The 21,432-nt window shown below is 35.0% G+C and overlaps 1 protein-coding gene across 1 annotated transcript; it reads right to left on the bottom strand.

The window, feature by feature from the left end:
- Positions 1 to 8,885: 8,885 nt before the first annotated feature.
- On the bottom strand, positions 8,886 to 9,902 carry LOC130629610 (putative nuclease HARBI1). The gene is made up of 2 exons (XM_057442874.1): positions 9,275 to 9,902; positions 8,886 to 8,944 (listed from the first exon to the last, which is right to left on the bottom strand). The coding sequence occupies exons 1-2, from the start codon at positions 9,900 to 9,902 to the stop codon at positions 8,886 to 8,888; spliced, it is 687 nt and encodes a 228-aa protein (XP_057298857.1).
- Positions 9,903 to 21,432: the final 11,530 nt, after the last annotated feature.

Consider the following 21,432-nt stretch of genomic DNA (forward strand, 5'->3'; position numbering starts at 1 on the left):
TCGCAAATACATGACATTAGTCACTTTGAAATATCTCGTTTATCAATTTTACGTCTAAGTTATATAGAAACTGAGACAATTTTGTTGACCCTAAATGACAATTATCCTGTATCAATACAAAAAATCGCAAATATATAACACTCGTCACTTTGAAATACCTCGTTTATCAATTCCACCGCTACGATATAAGAACCTGAGACGAAGATGTTGACCCTAAATTACAATTATCCTGTATTAATACAAAAACGCGAAAATATGAGACTTTTAAATCCCCCGTTTATCGATATTACGGCTAAAATATAAGAACCTGAAACGAGGTTGTTGACCCTAAAGTACAATTATCCTGTATCAATACGAAAAATCGCAAATATACGAGAAAGTCGTCTGTTTTAAATGCTTTGTATATCAACTTTACGGCTAGAATATAAGAATCTGAAACGAGGTTGTCGTCCCTAAAGTATAATTTTCCTGTATCAATACGAAAAATCGCAAATATATGAGACACTCGTCTTTTTTAAATGCTTCGTTGATCAATTTTACGGCTAAAATATATGGATTTGGATTTGGTCAGATAGGGACTGTCTTGTTATCTTTAAGGATATAATAAAATGCTGTGCTATGCAATAATAAAGTCACAACCTGGAGAATGACTTTCTCCTTACAATTAATTGACTCAAAAAACAATTTTTTGTAACCATGCTTTAATACTGATTTTTGGTAAGTAAGTGAAATATATTTTCAGGGCTTATCCATTTACAATAAAATGGCTCTTCATCCCAATAAAAATTAACAAGAAATATATTACAGATAAAATACAAGTAAATGATAAAATGTTATTAAAAGAAATTGAGTAACACACGGGAATGGAGCAAATATGCAAAGAAAAAATAAATAAATGAATAAATAAATAAAACATCAGTTTCCCGCAGGAGATCTTGCCATTGCAACATCTAACAAGTAGCCTTTAACGTTCTTGCAGAAGGTGGAATAAACGTTTTCGTTTTTCCGTTTTGATGGAAGCTCATTGAACAACTTACTAGCAAAATATTGGAAAATTCCTGATGCAACCGATGGTTTAATACGGGTATCAGAGTTCCGCAATGTTCTTGTGTGCACTTTAACATCTAAATGACATAAAGAATGCCAGTATACTGAGTTTAACGCCTTATGTGTAGATCTTTCTTTTTTCGTAAAGAAAAATGGCTGACTACCGCCTTGGCAGACTCGGCCGTCCATTTGTGATCTTTTCCCTGAAGATGTCTCGGGTGATTATATACTGCCTTCTTACACACTGGACATGTAAATTGTTGCCGTTTGTATTTACTATAATAAAAATGACATACTCATTCTGTAGAAACTTACTATTTTTTTACAGTTTCGCTCCTGAAGTCAACACCATGTGTTTCTAAACATAATTTTAATAAAAATGTAATTTGTGTAAAAATAACATGTGAAAAGTAAGACAAACCAAATCCAAAGAATTGTTAATACTTCGAAGGGTTCGACGCCTGTCACGGTAGCATCACATTGTGGAGCATCTTTAAAAGGAGTTTCTAAACATAATTTTGATAAAAAATGTAATTTGTGTAAAAACAGCATGTGAAAAGTCAGACCAGTTTAACCAAATGTAATACCTTCGAAGGGTTCGACGCCTGTCACGGTAGCATCACATTGTGGAGCATCGTTAAGAGGATTTTCTAAACATAATTTTGATAAAAATGTATCTGACAGATCACAGGACTCCATGTGCAATGCAAAACAACTTTAATTATATGCAAAGAATTAATAATACCTTCCAAAGGTTCGATCCCTTCGAAGGTAAACTCAAATTGTCGACCATCGTTAAGAGGACTTTCTACATATATCAGGATATCAAATTTTATGCAAGTGCTTTTTCTAAGTTCTGAGAATATGACGAGAAAATAGAAAAAATCTGATTAGATAATTTTGCACTAATTACGTTATTAAATGTACTTTTGTTTTCTTTTTTCATTTCGTCGCTCGTGTTTCCAATGTCCAATTTTTATTCGTGTTTTAATTGTTCACAACCAAAGGAAATCTAAAAAAAGCATTCTAGAGAAATATGAATACAAATGTTGGATAGTAAAAACAAAAACAATTTTTAACATACCCTGCATCTTTTCAGAATCCTATAAAGGAAACAATGTTTTCTTGTTATTTTGTTTTACATATCACCACAGTTCAAATAAAAAACTTAGTGCTTGAGTTGCTTAAATTTAAACAAACAATACATAGTCCGGATAAAGTGGCAATGTCTATTGGGTGCAAGTCTATTGGGTGCTTTTGAAATTTTACATTTACGCAAACTTTCGACGCAACACAATGTTTATCGCAATGACTTCTTTCCTATGCAATGCAATACGGAGTGCCAGCGAAGTTGTATGTAGAACCTTTCGAACGAGACTTAAGCCTGCCTGCTAACAGCCTGCTACTTTTGTTTTTAAAGGAAAATATTATTTTATGCTGGCCAATGTCAGTGTTGATATGGTTGTTACAAATTCAGAGCCATGTTAATAAATGCTACTAATTTTAAATTATATTTATCGATCACTTAATAATGAGAAAAATTCCATTGGGAAAAGTGTTGCTTGCAAGAAAATCCCCACTTTATAAAAACTAAAAATTTCACGTATAAAAGATTGTCCTTTTACTTGTGCGTGAAAAAGAATTCGTGTTGCAAACATATGCGATTTGTCCATGAACTACGTACTATCATGTCTAACAAAAATCGCTCATCGTACATTTCTACCTAAAAATGCCTTGAGAATTCACGAGTGATGTTGGGATTAATTCACATCATCACTCGCAGATTTCCAATGGCAAATTCCAGGATGGAAAACATATTTGACTATTTTTGTTAAAGTAGGAGAAAGGGTTCTGAGCTTGCGGGTAAACTTGAGGAAGCGTGACAAATAGACAGAGTTTGACATGACCAACCTGGCCAATGAAATAACTAGCTAGCCGCCTAAAAGCAAACTGAAAAAAATAGTTTCAAAGTTTAAATGTTTAGCTTCTTCTTTCATCAAACTATTAAAGTCGATATCCTTTCGTGCAATATCTACTAGGAATCATAGAAAGTTTTTCATACACTAATACAATTATTACAACAACAACAACACCACCAAACGTAGATTTGCTAAATAAATTATTTACTAAGGAATCACCTTTACGTCTACATAACGTCTATAAAAGATAGGCTTAAATTCTGTAGGACAACTTTTCAAAATACTTGCTAACGTAGGCCCGAAGGGGGAGCTTATAGCTACACCATCAATTTGTTTTTAAACTTTGTTAAAATGCTAGCAGGCTAAATTGGTCACAAGTCCTAGGTAAATTGTTCTGGCTACGAGGTAGTATTTTAGACACAAACGTGCGAGATCATAAAACATCGTTGTTCCTCATCCAAATTTTCTGACATGCGTGACAACCTTGTCTTTGTAAAGAGCCAAAAATATATAAAATATACTCTTTTTTCCAATAAGAAGAAATATGAATTACAATTAAAATGCTATGTTTTGTAAAGAGAAAAACATTTATAGCATAACCTAACAATAAATTGAATGTTCTATAATACTTTTAATGAATTTCAAGCCATGAATTGATCAAGTCAATAACTTGTGTAAATTAATTTTCATCTTATTGCGAATGTTTGATGCATGTTGCCACACTGTTTTATGATGAACTTGGTGCAAGCTTTCGTCTCTGGGTCTAAAATTGTCTCAGTGGTAAATGGTAAAGCAGCTTCCGGTGCCAGTTACACTACATACAAGGGATGGATTGCAGCTAGAGGAGCCAAAAAAATTGGAACTCCTTCCCAAGTAGATTTGATCACATATTTTGATAATATGCGGAAATACATTGTGAAAGACTACAGAGTGTTATCATCCGAGCGCAAAACTGCAAACGTGATAACAGCCGTGCTACATTTTATTTTGAAAGATACCTTTTTACAAAATAACGAAAGTTTAATACCTGGCAAACTACGAGCTGTGTACAGCACTTCTGAACTGCAATCCAGCATGAAAGCTATCATCGATAAAGCCAACGTAACATTCAGAACTTTGAGAGTAAGGTTCATTGAGAAAATTTTGAAATAAGTTTCTTCCGAGAATGACGATGTTGAAAAGAAAGTTTTATCACTATCAGCTGCCAGAAGGAAGAGGAAATGTGATGTATGTTCCTCCAAAGTTATCAAGGAAGTGAAAGAAAATGTTCGATTTACTACTTCAGGTTTAACAGTAACATCAAGAAAGCAGACGTTAGATGAGAACGTTACTACTAAAAAAGTAAGGTTACAGATGGGGGAACCAGTAATGGTTAACCCAAATAGATACGAAAGTGTTAATTTGCTTTAAATGAGCTCAAACAGCAACTTATTGACACTGATAGGCGTTGGGTTATCCTTGGAAGTGACGGACCTCCTTATTGTTACACAAATCGCCTTATAGATAGCATCATTGGCTAACCACTGTCCCAGGACTTGGTCATTTGCACATGAACCAGATGAAGTGCGTGTTTAAAATTCTTGATTAAATACTGCTAGATGCATTGGGGAAAGATGTTCTAGGATTTAAGACACCAAAAGCTTACAATTATTTTCAAAGTGCCAAGGACACCCATAAATCTTATCAAGCCTTGCTCATATTATTGGAGGAAACAGCGAGTGAGATGTGTCGCTTGTTCCTAACAGATTCAGCTAGCAAAGAGCCTAAAAATGCTCAAGGGTTTTTGAATTGGGACAGTAATATAAGTAACGAAACTTTTTCATTTGTGTATCAAATGATCTTCAACTTCGTCTTAGCTGTTTACGTCCAAAAAATTGGAGTTTGCATAAATAATTGGAACGTTATTGATGCTGGTCGGATGAACTTTCTGCCTCTCTTTTATGCTTTCAACCACCCGATTTATCGAGAGGTGGAATACCGTGATTTGTCGCATAGAGCAATTATCCATATTGCATCACAGATTTGCTGAAGACCCAAAGCTGCTATAATACGTCAGATCTGGACATGAATCACCAAGGTGGAGACTTTTGCCTCGAAAATAAAATTAGAAGGCACAAGGCAGTTGCACCTAAAGGAAGAATATCTTACGAAATGTGGCGTACAATATCTCGCGAATTAGATCAAGTTGAGTTGGTACACAACAGAGCAGCGGAGATGCTGAAAATTCTAGAAGAAAACAGTTACAGAGATGTAGATCTCTATAATGAAATCATAGCTTGGCGTGCTGTGCTTCGTTCGTCAAACATGTTCGGGGAAAAAGAACCAGAATTAATGATAAGAAACATTTATGGTGAACCCTTGTCACTGGATCTAGACGACATATCATTGATTGTCACCGTTAAAATGAATAGGTTTTGGGAGCTAGTTGCTGATGGCCATCCTATTAACACAGTATCAACTTAGTACCCCCAAATTAGAGTATTAGACGTGATTGAAGATGATGAGGACTCAGCTGAAGACAATGACAATTATTTATAACAGATCATTTATTTTTAAATAACATAAATGGAATAAAACTTTTTTTTCTTTTTACTTTACATAAAGACCTAACACAAAGGTCAACTTCAATATATCTATCTATATATATGTAGTAACAAAATATAAATAGTTAAAAAACTATAAACTAATGGAAAACACAATGTGAAATGTGAGCCTGTTTGTTCATTTCCTGTTAACTCGTGGAACTTTTTTAGGGTTGTGACTTGGACAATAATATTCAAATAATGTCGAAATTATCTCTACGCTTTCTGATTTCACAAAAATCCCCAAGCATTTGGCATGAATCCAATGATCACACCGGCGGTGGCTACAGTTGATCCACATTGAATCAAATTCGTTGTCAGTGCGACTGCTGTGGACAATGAAGCATTTAGAACAGGTATTTCTCTCTACTGTCCTATGTTTTTTTCTTCTGCCAGCAGATGGTTTAGTCGTAACAGGTTGTTGAGATATCTCTGTTTCGTTTCCTGGCACATCGGTTGCAGATCCACACTTACACTAGCACTAGCTTCAAGGGTTGAAGTACTTAGGAGTACTAAGGAGGTACTAAGGAGGAATGATGCATAGAAGACATGGCATTGACAATTAACTCTTTTGATGTGGCAAATCTTCTGTGGCATCATCTCCAGTTACAGTTTTGTATTCGCTGATCTTTCTCTGGAAGCCTTTAATGTGATTATACCGTTTTCCAGCCCTCCTTTTTGGGCATTCTTCATACTTACCACCTTAATGTACCAAAAAAAGAGAAAAAAGCTTAACAGATGCAATATATCACTCATTTAAAGATTTCACATGTTATTTACTTACCTCTAATCCCTCTGATTTTTTCAAAAGGCATATTACTAGTTACGTCAATGCGTCTCTTCTTTTTATTACCTTGTAAATTTACAGGTTACAAATTTTCATCATAAACTATGACCTCTTCTCTTGTAGTTTCGTCATTTGACTCTAGGTCATTTAACTCTTCGTCGGAAGAGGAAGAGATGATGGTGTCCTCTTCAAAGTTCTCCTCCATTACTTTGTTTGTTTTGTTATTTGAACTTTTACCTGAAGAAAAATTGTAATTTGTAGAAATTTGTAGAAGAAAAATTATAGTCATTTGTAAAGAAGGCCCCAAAACAATTTCAGAAAAGAAAACAATTTATACGTTATAACATATGTATGATTTATTGCTTTAATACACATTTACATGTAAACATCAGTTGATTTTGATTTAACTAGAATGAGGCTAATCTTTAATTGATAAAGTGTCTGTTCCCTTGAAATTAGCAAAAAAATTGTTAAATTGTTCCTTAACATAATCGACCTTTCCAGTGGCTACCTCCAGTTCATAGTAGCAAGGAACAATAGCACCACCACCACGTTTACTAAAACCCCAAGGGTTGTATCGGTATTTTGTGCTAGCTACAGGCTGTTTGCTAACTTCAGGTTCCCCAGTTGCAATGCTAAAAAAATAATGCAATACATACTAAATATCATCCCTTATTCAGTAGTAACAAACAAAAACACTAACGAAATCTGACAGTCTAAATTAGTTAAAAAGTTCAAAACTTACCATTTGATGCTCAAAAATGCATCTGATACACAATTAAAAATAATGCCAAGATTAGCAGGTACTCGACCAACTAACTTGCCTGCAATTTGATGAACAGTTTGTTCCTTCTGACTCTCCTTTTCAGGGCGAGTTACCTCTTTTAGTAAATTTTTTGGTATGTTTTCCTGATTGGGCATCCAAACACAGTGAGCATTAGGCAGGTCTCACATCCATAGCTATATCCAAGTGTGGACGGACATGGTATATATGGTAGCCTTTGATAGAAGAATTCACAATCTTAACTTTCATGATTTCTGCTGCAAGCATGAACACTCTTCCAAAACAAAACAGCGTGGCCTCAGAACATTAAACCGGTGGTGCACCTCTTGCAAATAAGACATTGTTAGCGGCTCTCCTGCACGCATAAGACCACTTTGGTATGGATATATCTAAGGGGCTGTTTATATGAGAGGCGGGACGGGACGATTGCCGGGACGGGACGTTTGCCGGGATCCCGCTCTCATTAATAATTATACTGAAAATCACTTTGCGTTTATATGAGTGTGAGTTTGAGAACATTGACTTTGATGCAGACAAACCAATGCAATACAAAGTCATTCCAACTGAGTTGGCAAAATTATATCAAAATGAAGAAGTGTTTGGGCCAGTGGAGGATACCTCCACTGAGCTCTCCCAAGAAAATGTTAGGGAAATGAAAAAAATGATAGCAAGAGGCTACCAAAGAGTGTTAGAAAAAATAAAAGATTTACGGCAGGGATTTTCTAAAGCAGTAATTAGTGGCACGCGTAGTGGCTGTGGCAGATTAGTGTGTGAACACTATGACAGTTTGAAGCTCCTTTGGAGTGGAAGTGCAAACACAGAGCCCCTACCCAATGGCATTGATAGTGCTGATGTGAATCAAACAAAATCAAGTAATGAAATGTTATCTGACCATGATGATCCAACTGCAAATATTAATAGTGTTGACAGTGGTGAATATGAAGATCCAGCAGATGACGATAATTTGAGCTTGTCATCAAGTGATCAGTCAGTCTCGAAAAATTCATGCATTGTTACTTCCACACCAAAAACTACATCAGCAGTGCCAAAACTTATTGATAATAAAAGAAAACAACTTGAGAGAAAGTTGTCATCTGCTCAGCGTGATACCTTACTGTTGAGAGAAGCAAAAGAAGAAAGATCTGATCGTAAAGAGCTCCATGAAAAAGGTTTACAATACAGCAAGCTGCACTGAAGTATCTTGTCTACAGGGACGGTGGATGTAAATAAAATTGGGATTAGGCTCCCAGAAGAAGGTGCTGAATACACTTTCTTGCTTATTACAAGCATGAGTACTGTCCAACTTGGACCTATAACTATTGACAGAGCTAACATCATAAACGGACTGGTTACAGAACAAACACAAATGGAAAAAATGTATATGTCAAAAATATATAATATAAAAAAGAATTATATAAAACCCTCGAGATGATTAAAATTTCTAATGAGTCCTTTACAGCTGCACTTAATAATATGAGCCAGGCTATGTTGCAAATTAGCGAAACTATATCACACTCCATGCAGCTGATGGCACAATCATTCAGCCAGCAAGCAGGTCCAAGCTCACAAAATTATGAAAGCTATGGTAGACGTCACCATTTTCAGCATATAAATCCAAATTGTAATGTCGTCTCAAGCATCGTAACCCAAAACAACAACATAAGTCCCAACGATCCCAGTGGCGGTGGTTATTATCAATCATTAATGAGGGAATGATACGAAAAAAAAAACATGTGTATATAGTTCAGAGAGTGTTTCAGGAACAATTACATTGATGCAAGTTTATGTTCACAGACAAACCTAAAAGTTATATTATGTTGATTGCCTAAACATTTATGTTATGTTAGTTGCCCAACAAACTATATGCCCAAAACGTTCTAATCCGTAGATTTTTAACAAAAATTAACAACAAACAAAAATATTTTCACTGTGAGTTACATTGAGCATAATAGGCTTTCAAATCTTTAGCAGTATCAGAAGAAACTTTTTATTGAAATTAATGTGCAAATGTTTGAATTTAGCCTTTATCATTTCCTTTTACAGAACATGCAATACTTTATAAATCTTTACATTTTTTGTATATATTGTATATATATATAATTGTTAGTAAGACTGTCCTGTATAAAATTTGTTATTACTTCCCGTACAACATCACCCTCTGCAAGATTTCCTAAATACACAGAGTAATCTAATTGTTGTGTCTCTGCTTTATGCTTTTCTATTTCAATTTTCACCAAATCAGGGTCAATAACACATTTGTTAAGTTCACATATATTGTGCAGCACAAAACATGCATAGATTGACACAAGAACAAAATCTATTTTTAAATCAACTTTCTTTGCTATAACACCCCATCTGGCTTTTAAGCGTCCAAAAGCACACTCGACTGGGTTTCTTGCTGACCGGAGCATGTTGTTAAACAACACTTGAGCATTTGTTGAACAACTATGGTACTCTTTCATACAGTACGGTGTCAAGGGGCATGCAGGGTCACCAATCAAATAGTTTGGAACTTTGGCTCGGCCTGGCAGGATGTCCTCATAAGTAATGGGTATTTCCTCATCTTTAAGTTTAGCAGCAATATTTGAGTTGGCGAACACCTTCGCGTCATGTACACTGCCTGGCCACCTACAATCAACATCCATGAAATAGCCACGGAAATCGCATACTGCCTGAACGTTAAGAGAAAAATACATTTTGTAAGAAAAATAATCTTGTGAATGTTCACTAGGTCGTAAAATTTGTACGTGGGTGCCATCTATGCAGCCAAAAGCTTGCGTCATTCCAAATTTGGCCTCAATTTCTCCTACTTTTTCAAGCATCTCTTCTTTCGTTTTTGGCAGCGCTATGTATTTTGGTCCAAGCTTGTAAGTACAACGTTACTGCAACTTTTTTTTCTGCAGACAAGGCTCGATAATTTGGAGATGTGTTGTCAGGAGTAATCCATATGCGTATTTGATCTACTAAATCAGTAAACATAGCCTTTGTCATTCTGAAGTTCTTTTTCCAATCCTCCTTGGGAAGAACATCAAAAAACATGTTCAACCACCACTGTTCCCCACGTCCTTGTTTGAACCATGTTGAATGAGGAATTCGGTTTTTCCTTTGCTCTTTCAATGCTTTCTGTTTTTTTATCCAACTGCTTCTACTCAAAAGTGATGCAGTTAAAAGAGTTCTATAGTGAGTGTATTGAAGTGCTAAATTCATTAACAATGTATTGAGCTGCAATTTTGTTTTGTTTTTGTTTTGACGCGCCATTATACTTTAGAAAAATTTAAATTTGGCGCTTGTGTTGTGAAATCGTCCCGGCGCATTTTTTCCATATAAAGGCGGGATAAAATCATCCCGGCAAACGTCCCGTTCCGGCAATCGTCCCGTCCCGCCTCTCATATAAACAGCCCCTAAATGTAATGGGTTGCTTTTGTATTAAAAGGACTTTTGGCGCCCCGTCCGCGTAAACCGGCTGCCGTAAAGCAAAAAAATCGCAAGTATCGCTCAATTAAGGGATATATCCCTCAATCCAGGGATCCCTCAATCTCATGATTTTCCTGACTGGGGGAGCTTTCTTAAATAACCAGTCCCGCATGTGTTCTGACAACAAGAAGATGTACATCTCTAAAACCAGACTTGTGTTTTCCGCGTTTGGACTCAATTGGCCACACTAGACTTTCAAAATAATCCTTACGAAACAACTGTTCATTCTTTATTAAGATACGAAATATAATTTGTAATGTGGGAAACTCTTTCAGCAAGAGAATAATGAGAATATATAATACAGGGCGAATTTTACCGTATTTGCCCTGCAGGGAGTCTTGTGGCGGTCCCGCGTACGCTATTTTATCCAGAAATACGAAAAATCGTGTAGCAAAACCGTATGCTATGGACGGCATATTTGGAGACGGGTAAATATTCCAATCGCATTTTGGCAAGTATCGACTTCCAATTCGTTCCGTTGAAGCCTTTATGATAACTGAATAGCTTTAAACTGACTCTAACACACCACATCTTGCATTGCTTTACCATATGCATAGAGTGATGCATCTACAATTAATTTTGTATCAGCATATGGTTGATAATAGGCCATAACTCGCGAGTTAGTTAGTTCTTCCTTTAACTTGACAAATGATTTTTCTTGAGCTTCATTCCATTGAAATTCTACATTTTTCTTTGTGAGCTTTCGTAGAGGCTCTGTAAGATCAGCATAATGATGAATGAACTGGGAACAGTACTTAACTAGTCCCAGAAAACTTCTTACTTCTGTGGCATTTGTAGGTCGTTTGGTTTGATTCACAGCATCCACTTTAGATTTATCAGGAAATATTCCTTTGTCGGTCAGTCTGTATCCAGAGAATGTGAGCTCATTTACTGCGAATACGCATTTGCTTGAGTTGACTCGCAGTCCATTGTCGTAGAGTGTTTTCAGTAATTTGTCCAGTCTTGTTGCAGTTTCATCTATGCTTTTTCCCCATAACAGGATATCATCCGAAATTGATTTTGTTCCATCACATCCTGCAATACATTGCTCAATTGTTTTCTGAAATTGTTCAAATGCAGAATTAGCTCCATAGATGAGTCGTTTTGATTGATAACAGCCTTCGTCACTTGAGTTTGACTCTTCTTCACTTGCATTGTCTTCTGTGGTTCTAACTTTGTGTTTCTGTCTGTCTAATTTTGTTTTACAGCATTTTGCAAAGTGTCCAATGAGACTGCATTTCTTGCATGTTTTCCCTTTGTTATTCTACAATCTTTGCTAGAGTGTGACGTCATACCACATCTACCACAGGGGTTATTGTTGTAGAACTTTTTGCTGTCTCTGCTATCGTCACTCTTATTATAGACTTTCTTCCCATTGTTTTTGTTGTAATTTCGTTTGTTTCCGAAATGATTCCTTTTCATCATGGTGTTTACTTCACCTACACTTGATGCGTTTTCTTCAATTTTCTTTGTTTGACTTGCTGACTGTTCTAGAACTCTTCCTATTCTTAAAAGTTTCTCTAGATTCAAGTCTGTTTCCTGAAGTAACCTTTTGCGAAATTTTGAAGATCGACATTTTGCGATGACTTGATCTCTGATCTCATCATCCAGATTTGTGTACTCACAGTATTGTGCTAACTTCCTCAGTCTGGTAACAAATGCATCAACTGATTCTCCACTTTCTTGCTTTGCTTCGTGGAAAATAATTCTTTCATATGGTACATTCTTCTTGACATTGAATTGATCGTTCAACTTTGTCAATGCTTGTTGAAATGTTGTGGCTTCATCTGAATTGGGTAAAGTGTCAAAGATTTGCTGTACTTCCTCTCCTGCCATGTGCAGAAGTGTGGCTCTTTTTTGACCATCATTTACGATCCCAGACGCCTCAATAAAGTAACTAAAACTCTTTCTCCACTTCTCCCAACGCTGTGCTAAGGCCGATGGCTCCCCTTTTGGGTCAAACTGTCTTAATGCTGGCAACTGTACTGGTATTGCAGCTGTAGCCATTCTGATTTTGACTTTTTATGCTTTTGTTTCGATAACTAATTGTATTAAAACTTGCATGAACTCGGATCCTCTGCTCGTCGCCAATTTGTAGTGTTCTAATACCTAGCTGACTAAGATGAACCTAGATTAGTCTGACCGATCAACTATGTGACACACACGAATTCTTATATTAAAAAATACCGCCATCTTATATTTCGTCTCCACGTTCTATATATACAATTCTCACGGTCGCCGATTATATACAAATACTACAGATGCAATCTTGGCTGTTATTGATGAAGATTTATTAGAGAAAAATCGTGATTTAACTAAAGAATTATCCGAAATTGTTGAAGAAATAGTTGACGACCCTTCTGAAAGCTGTTTTTCCTGTGATATATGCTCCAAAACATGCAAAACACAACGGGGACTCACAAGACACCGAAATGCGAAACATCGTCAGCCACAAAACCAGTTAAATGACGACAGCCTCACTACTGCTGAAACCAAGCTCCATCCGTTAGACTTTAAGAAGTACACCCAATTAAGTGCAAGTAAACTTTCTAAAGATGAATGCTATAGTGAGAAGACCAGAAATGAATTTGTCAATTATGTTATTGCAAACGACGATACAAACTTTTCCTATAGTTTTGTCAGAGATGTGATTGGTAGTTTTAAAGGCGATGCTGAAAAATTTTATCCGGCCTTCTATAAATCTGTGTCAGAAAATATTGTTTTCAGAAATTTATCAAATCGAAGCTCTATTCTCCTTGGTTTTGAAGTGGCTAATCACGTACTTGCTCATATCACTAATTCAACTGTAAAAGAAAACACTGTAGAATTTTCTTCCCATGTGAATTTTTCACCCAAAGAAAGAAACATAATTCAATATCTAAGTGGTTATGTATTTAGTACCCTATATCGTCGCATTAGGAGATCAAAAAAATCAAGAAGTATGCTCGGATTGATGGGTTATCTTTCCTATGACCAATTGCACGTTGACGACCAAAGTTTGAAATATCCTAGAAATGTTTCGGTCAACCATAAGAATCTTTCATCATCAACAGATGTGTACGGTTTAAGAAATGGTTTACGTTTAATTGCTGCTTCTTTAGTATTCTTGACGTTAAGACAGTCAAAAAATTGGTCGAACATATTACAATATTTGGCAGTTGCATTAGCTTCTGGTGGTCCATACAATTGAAGAGCGTTAAAGACAGATTCGCTTAACACTTGTGCTGCCAGACGTACATTCATGACTGAATATGGTGTGAGCTTGATGTGGTCATTTGTTATTTTAGGAACAAGATGTAATCCACAGTCTAAGTCATCAAGGAATAACTTTGAAATATGGTTCCAGGTGATATAACTTCCATCATTCCACATACTTCTGGTACATCTTCCTGCAAGAGAATTACTCAGGCAATTGCGGGCTGTTTTAATTAAGTGTGGTGGATCTGAGATGAAGTAGATGTACCGTTCCTCATCCGCCATAACATTCAAAGTGCGGTATGTTACGTCAACTCCTGCATTAATGTCAGCTACACGGGTCATTGTGTTAGTGCCAGGATCATAAGATATGTTGTACTGGGTTGATAGCAACAATAAAGAAACCTGATCTGTGGCCATTGTGCTCAATTATGGATCTTCTCAGCATTGCAGCGTAATGTCAGTAGAACACCATCACTTTCTACAGTTACAAGCCGAGACATTTTCCTTTTTAATTTTTGTGTAAGCATGACTTTTTTTGCAAGCACCGCATGTATACAACTTATCTTCAGGATAACAATCAACTATAAAATTACACAATGCACATAAATACACATCGGATCCTTCTATTCCTGTAATTGACACATCGGATATATTCACAAGAATTAAGGCGTGTTTTTTTTTCTACTAAAGTCGTAACGTTCCGCTTATGTACACTCTTACAAAATAATGCTAAAAAAGGTTTTTGAAATAATTTTTTGAGGAGACATGGCCAGAAATAGTTTTATAGAAAAAATTGACATGCAGCAAAAAATATATTTTCTTTTTTATTTATATACTGGAAAACTTAAATGCTGTTGTTTAAAATGATTATGTTGAAACCGAAAATTATATAGCGTATAAGAAGATTACCGTTAAAATTATAAAAATGAATATGCGTCTCTTACACGCAAAATTAAGAACGAACTTGAATACCAACAAGTTAAAGCAGAAGAGCTCAAAAACACGATAACCTTTAAAGAAATAAGCGAACAGTTAATGCTGCGTGACCGTATAATTAATTGGGGAAGGAACCTATCCTCCAAATACATATACATCTCTGTGGATAGAGCAATTGAAAGTAATGAGAGAATAATTAATTCGATGAAAGGAATTTCTTTATAGACACTGTTTCGTACACATTGTGTTTTTCTTGCATCTTTTTAATTAACATAACACCTTTGTAAATATAAAACGCTCTATTGAAAGTCTTGTTTTTATCATTAAAATACTGAAGATGTTTGGTTTATCTACATTTTTGCAAATTCATCTACAATAGGTGTTTGAAACCTTCTTTGAAAACTTGATGCTTCTATTTAAAATTAAATAATTATTTGAGGAAACATGACCACGTCAAGATAACAAAACCATTTTTGTTACGCAGCAAAAGTTCTTAACTGGTTTTGAGTAGCACTTTGTCGTTACAGAAAGTCCAATTGTCCAAATGAGAAAATATTTCATGAATATAATTACTTTGATGTATACATTGTTATATGTTTTCCATATTTAGTTATGCTATTCATAGTATGCCTGATCACCTTTTTAGCCTTGGTAAAAATAAGATAAGGTACTAATTAAGCTGAATATCGATTGCAATTTTTGTTTAAAACGTGAACTATTTTACTGGCTTAGAGTAAAATCTTATTTTATAAAGATAAGGCGTTCAAGACTTGACATGTCGCGTATTTTTTTAGTTTATACTTCTACAGCTTGATGCTTGCGTTAAATAAAAAGATTATTCTAAATTTAAAAAACGTTTTCTCTCGCACGATTTTGTTTTTATATTTTAAAGCAGTTCTTAAATTGTTTGAAAAGAAGATACATTTTGTTTGCTTTAGTAGCATGTTTTTTCACGTTTAATAAAAGTTTTTGTTTGTTAATTCGAATATTATTGGGGCAGATTTTATCATATTTAAGTAAACGAATACCTATAAAGTGAAATCTCCTAATAAAGAAAATACTGCTTAAAATATTTTGTGTAATATGTTGGAATAGATCAAAGGGCAAAAATAATTTTTCACTTTAATATAAGTGTAACAGTAAGAAAAAATTGAAAGTGAAGATTATAATACAGCTGCCCAAAATAAACGTCTAGCTGAAGAGGACGAGACGAGAAAAATAGGTAATGAAAATAATTCGATCAAAAATACAAACGGTATAACTATTTTTAGGGGGTGTTTGAATTTTAAATTGGCCAACTTTTTCAAATGGGGTTATAAGGCTATCTTAAATTGTATACCAGAAATAATGTTATATTAATTTGACGCAGCTTTCTTCATTTAGACTTAGAATAATGTGAAAATATCATAACGGGATTAACAAAAAGGATTAAGTTAAAGAGGTGGAGTTTTTGTGAAAAGTGAGTGTAACGTCATTTAGATAATGAGACTAATTTGTGTAATATATTAATATGACTGTATAATAATTAAAATATATAGGTGTCAATCATTACAAAAGATGCTTCATACCTTTTCGGAAAAAAAACCGGAGGTAAAAAGAAAACATCGATTACTTTTGTGGATTATGTGTGACTAATATTGTTAATAACAGATAAAACATTTTTTTAGGAAATTTGTCGAGGAACAAAAAGATGTTAAAACAAGAAAATTAGGATATGTCTGTTACTGTATTTAAAGATAGAATGGTGTGAAAATGCAATAGAAGGTAGTACAAAATTTGGTAAATTTATGAAGCAATTGTTATCGACTATCCAAACAATCTTCTTTTGACAATTTTAGACAGTGGCACAATAAAATCGGCGAAAATAAGTTACAGATTGAAATTGCTAAGCAATATTATAAACTATAGTGCAGATTTCTCTCTATTGCAATATAATTTTGACAGATGGATATTTCTGGTTTGTATAGTTGCCTGTAAAACATTATATTTCCGTATTTACCCAAATTTATTTTTGACAACATAAAATAAATTCAGTGAAGGTGGTGTAAATGTGGGTAACAGTTATGACTTAAACACAGCAAAATCGTTGAAAAATAATTGGTTTGTGTCTTCGTATTGGCAAATTCGGCATGAGTATTTAATTGATGCTGTTAATCAATTTGGTTATCCCAGTTTGTTCTTTAGATGAAAGATTGTTAGAGAGGTTTGCCATATATTCAAATAATGTTCTCAGTAATGGTGTTGTATCAAGTATAAACATCATGTATACATTGGAGCAACTAATCCATGACGGGTAGTACTTCCGAAAGATGGAAAAGATCTCTTTTTTACAATGCACAGTCAGTTACTCATAACATTAGTTTAGTGAGTGGTATTAGTTTTGTAGGCTTATCAAAGCAGTATTTACAATGCAGTTTTTGCATGTTCTAGTATGCAAGACAGAGATGTGAAAACGTACTTTTACCAGTTTGAATGCCGAAAGCGAGGGACAATACATCTGCATTCACTAGTATGGCTGAAAATTATTTTGTAGATAGATTTAAAGAGGCCGAAATAGACAATGGAGTCCAATAATCCTTCAATCAGATAATATGTGAGTAAAAACAATTCGTTATTAAACATGCTAATATTTTTGACTGTTAAGCACATAGCTAATGCTTTCATTTAATTCTATATCCACGTCTGCAACACAGCGTGGAAGCATACGCCCAAAATCTGAGAGCATATGTTGACACATTCTTGGGGACGCTATGGTGCAGAATGGACGTTCATGTATCACTACCATATTAGAAATACTGCAAAAAATGAAGAGAAAATTAGACAGGACATCTATTAAAACCAAACGTTTTTTTCCCTAATTGTGAAAGATAGTCCTGTTGGACCAGCCTGAAAACAGCTAATATACGGCTTTTTGAGACTATTTGCGACATTTTTTTACTCAAAAATGAGTAAGAAATTGTAAGGTAATTAATAATTTTAGTCACCTACACCATACTGGGTGAAAAACCACGACTTGTTGATACAAGATATCTTTCCGCTTTCGATATTGCATACTTTTGGCAACACACATGAATGTACCATTTTCATGTTAATGAAGAAACAGAAACATTACCACCACGTATTTCGTATTTTGCGAATACCCTTGCTGTGAACAGTAAATAATGGGACGATGGAAATACGATAGTGCCTGAAATATGTCAACAAAACTCATTTTATTCGAACTTTTCTTCTGTATTTTGAGTCTCTTAAAATTCAACTGTTTTTCTAAAAACTGGTGAATTACTTTCACATTTTTGTGTAATTATGTGGTATATAGATATTGTTATTTCTCTTCAATACTTAGTAAACTATTGTCCTTGATGTTTAGGACGGATCGCAGACACGTGTCCCACAGCGAAAACAGAATAATGTTTAGAAACCCTAACTGATGAATCAGGTTTTTTTATTCTGTAAAGAATATCATCTTAACAATCAACAAACCTAAAAAGTTTAATCTTTACATTGAAAATAATGAATATCACTTAGTAGTGAAGAAGAAGTTGATCATGATGAACAACGTTTATGTAGAGAAACAAGTATGACACTAGAAATGAAGCAAAAATTGTTTTGTTGCAAGGTAATGCGGGAACAGGCAAATAAAAATAAGATTGTTAGTTAAATTTTAATTAATAAGTAGATTAACTTACTTATACTAAGATTAAATTTTAGGCAAAACATTTTTGATCCAATGTATCATAGCAGATTTAATGCGTTAAGAATATGTTTTAGTAGCAACAACGACAGTAGTCATGATCCACTTATACACTAAACTGCACGTTTTCCTTTTTTAGCCTGGTTGCACTGAAGTATTTTGTCTACAGGGACGGTGGTTGTCAAAACTGGGATTCGTCTCCCAGAAGTAGGTGCTGAAGACACTTTTTTGCTTCTTACAAGTATGACTACTGTCCAACTTGGACCTAAAAGCATTTTTTATGAAAATCGTAAAGAGAAAAACAATTCTTCTATCACAAACAATACGACACAAAAAAAGAGCGAACAACACAAACGGTCTGGTTACAGATCGAACACAAATAGAAAAATGTATATGTCAAAAATATATTAATATAAAGAATTAAATAAAACCCTCTTGTGCGCCAGAACTTGTGACTCTGGCTGTAGCTTTTCACGTGTTACAGGGTCCCAACACTCAGCCTTAGACAGGAGGTTGTCACGACAGGACCAGCCTGTGAATATTTTGACTAAGGACAGCAGGGTTGTCAAGCCTGAAGACTAAATTAGTAAACTTGGGCACCTTACTGAACTGGGGTAAAAAGTGGGGTCCGCCCAAAGACAGGCTAAAACCAAACCCCCTTGCTAAGCATTGTAAAAGTCACCAGAGAAGAGTTCACTCTTTATCCTCTGGGTGTTTACTGGGTAAACTGGCTTGTATGAACCAGCTGCGGTAATACAAAACCGCTCGGATTTTCATTTTCCTCCCCATGACCATGGAAGTACAGGTTTAAAGCAACAGCAAAGGTATTTTAAAGAGTAAAAAAAAAAAAAAAAAATAGCAGCGGGTATAAAAGAAAACATATGATGTAGTGCTGTTGAGCGTTCTTGGATCAACTTTGGTTATTTATTGCCTTATCATTGCAGAGGTACCTTGTTTTCCTTGTGCTCTCTTGGTCTGAAACATTATGGGCGAAACAATTTATATTCATTCTCCAGATTTTCAGAATCTAAAAATGTACTAACTGACAATTGGACGCTGGAAGACAGTGACAGTGTTAGGGATGTCCTGATTTTCAACAGTAACTGAAGAAGTGAGACAGGTGTTACAGCTAACTGACACCGATATTCTGTCGAGATCTTTTGAGACGCAATTACCGAGAACCCTTTCAATTCATCTATAACAAGAAGTAACATCACTGTTACATCTTGCTGAGAATTGTATTTCTAGGGCCTAGAGAAAGTTTGAAGGATCAGCAGGGGTCAAAGAACGGTGTAGCATGGTTATGTTGAGAGCAATCGCCCTCATAATTTGTGACAAACGGAATGACTCCGAAGGACCATAGGGATGTGATAGTATTTAGTGCTTGCAAAATAACTTTGGCATAGCACGTATTGCCTTTGTTGACAAAACCTGCATTTATAAAATTTGACTTTGTTTTGGCACTACTTTTGTTATGGTTGATTTTTAGAGAAGCCGCAGTGCGTGAACCAGACGCAACAGACTTGGGTGAAAAAGTCTTTATCGCTCCAGGTGCCTTAATTAAGGAGTCTTGAGACGAGTCTCTTGACAGAACAGATATGTCATACCGATTTTACCAAGGTTTTTCGAGGTCGAATATGCCATTGTATTGGAAAAACCTAGCCTTTCCAGACACAACGTGGTTGTTCTTGCGCAATAACCTCTTGCCCGTATTTCTACAGCAAAGTCAAGCAAGAATGTTTAGCTACTTTGATGGAGTGCCAATAGTTTGTTTTTCTTCGCAATGGCAAGTGAGTTCGATAATTATAACTCGTTTAAGCTTATTTGAGAAGATAACTTATCAGGTATTAGTTGTGACACAGCAATGTGGCCTGGAAAAACAAAGTTAGGACTAGTGTCGGCAAGGCTTATATTCGTTATGTTGTTACATATTTAAGAAAGAGGCTGTAGTTAAGAAACATAATAATTATAATGTTAGAAAAAAATAAACGCATCCAGCTTTAGGTAAAACTCGGACATTACATTCACGAAGAAATTCAGTATTTATATTTAACAATCGTCTTCTTGCAAAAAATGTACTTACATCTTAAAAATCATTTACTTCTTACCATAAATCCGTTTGTGTTAATTTCTTTCAAAAGGCGCAAATAATAGACCTTTCCCAAATTTCCTAATTATGCAAAACTGAATTACAGAGGTCGATACTAAAAACGATTCCTCTCGGTAAGTTTTTCAACAAAAGGTAGACCAAATTAGCTAATTTCGTAAATATTTGTTCGTTAAGTGCCTCAGTTCCGAGCTGGAAGTTACGGTCAAATCCTCTTCAATTTTATAATCTATCTGAATATCCTTATTTGAAGAGCACAGAACCATTATTATATTTTGAATAACGTCATAATAATTATAATTTATAAAATTTGGGAAAAGTGTATTAAAACTAAGGAAGACAATTTTTGATTTATTCGTGTACGTTGCGAAATTACATTGATAAATTAAATTGCGTCTAACCGAAACACAGAGGTCTGTAAATTTTATTCGCTATTTTTGCCGAAAAAAGCTGCGCACAACAACTTAGATTCACACATATTTTATAGTTACGCATTTACAGCATGTTTATCTTTTTCTCCCCTGAGATATTCATCAAAACAAATATAACAGGTGCTTTTATTATCAAAATTTTGTGTACAAAATGTGGGCTGTCTTACCAAGAAAACTCACCCTGGAAACATTCTTAAGATATTCTTACAATTTTCGCAATTTTCATTCTTAGGCATTTAAAAGAGACAAATGTCTCATATATTTGCGATTCTTCGTGTTCGTACAAGATAATTGTCATTTTGCGATTCTTCGTGTTCGTACAAGATAATTGTCATTTAGGGTGGACAACCTCATCTCAGTTTCTATATATTTTAGCCGTAAAATTGATAAACGACGCATTTAAAAGAGACTAATGTCTGATATACTTGCCAATTTTCGTACTGACACAAGATAATTGTCATTTAGGGACGACAATC

The sequence above is a fragment of the Hydractinia symbiolongicarpus genome, chromosome 1, assembly GCF_029227915.1.
Source record: "Hydractinia symbiolongicarpus strain clone_291-10 chromosome 1, HSymV2.1, whole genome shotgun sequence".
Taxonomy (NCBI): Eukaryota; Metazoa; Cnidaria; class Hydrozoa; order Anthoathecata; family Hydractiniidae; genus Hydractinia; species Hydractinia symbiolongicarpus.

What these genes read in the sequence shown, in the direction of transcription:
- LOC130629610 (XM_057442874.1), bottom strand. Translation starts at nt 9,902, where the DNA reads ATGACGCAAGCTTTTGGCTGCATAGATGGCACCCACGTACAAATTTTA. An exon ending in TTTAGGAAATCTTGCAGAGG is followed by an intron (nt 8,945 to 9,274) that starts GTGATGTTGTAC and finishes ATAAATGTTTAG; the next exon opens with GCAATCAACATAATATAACT.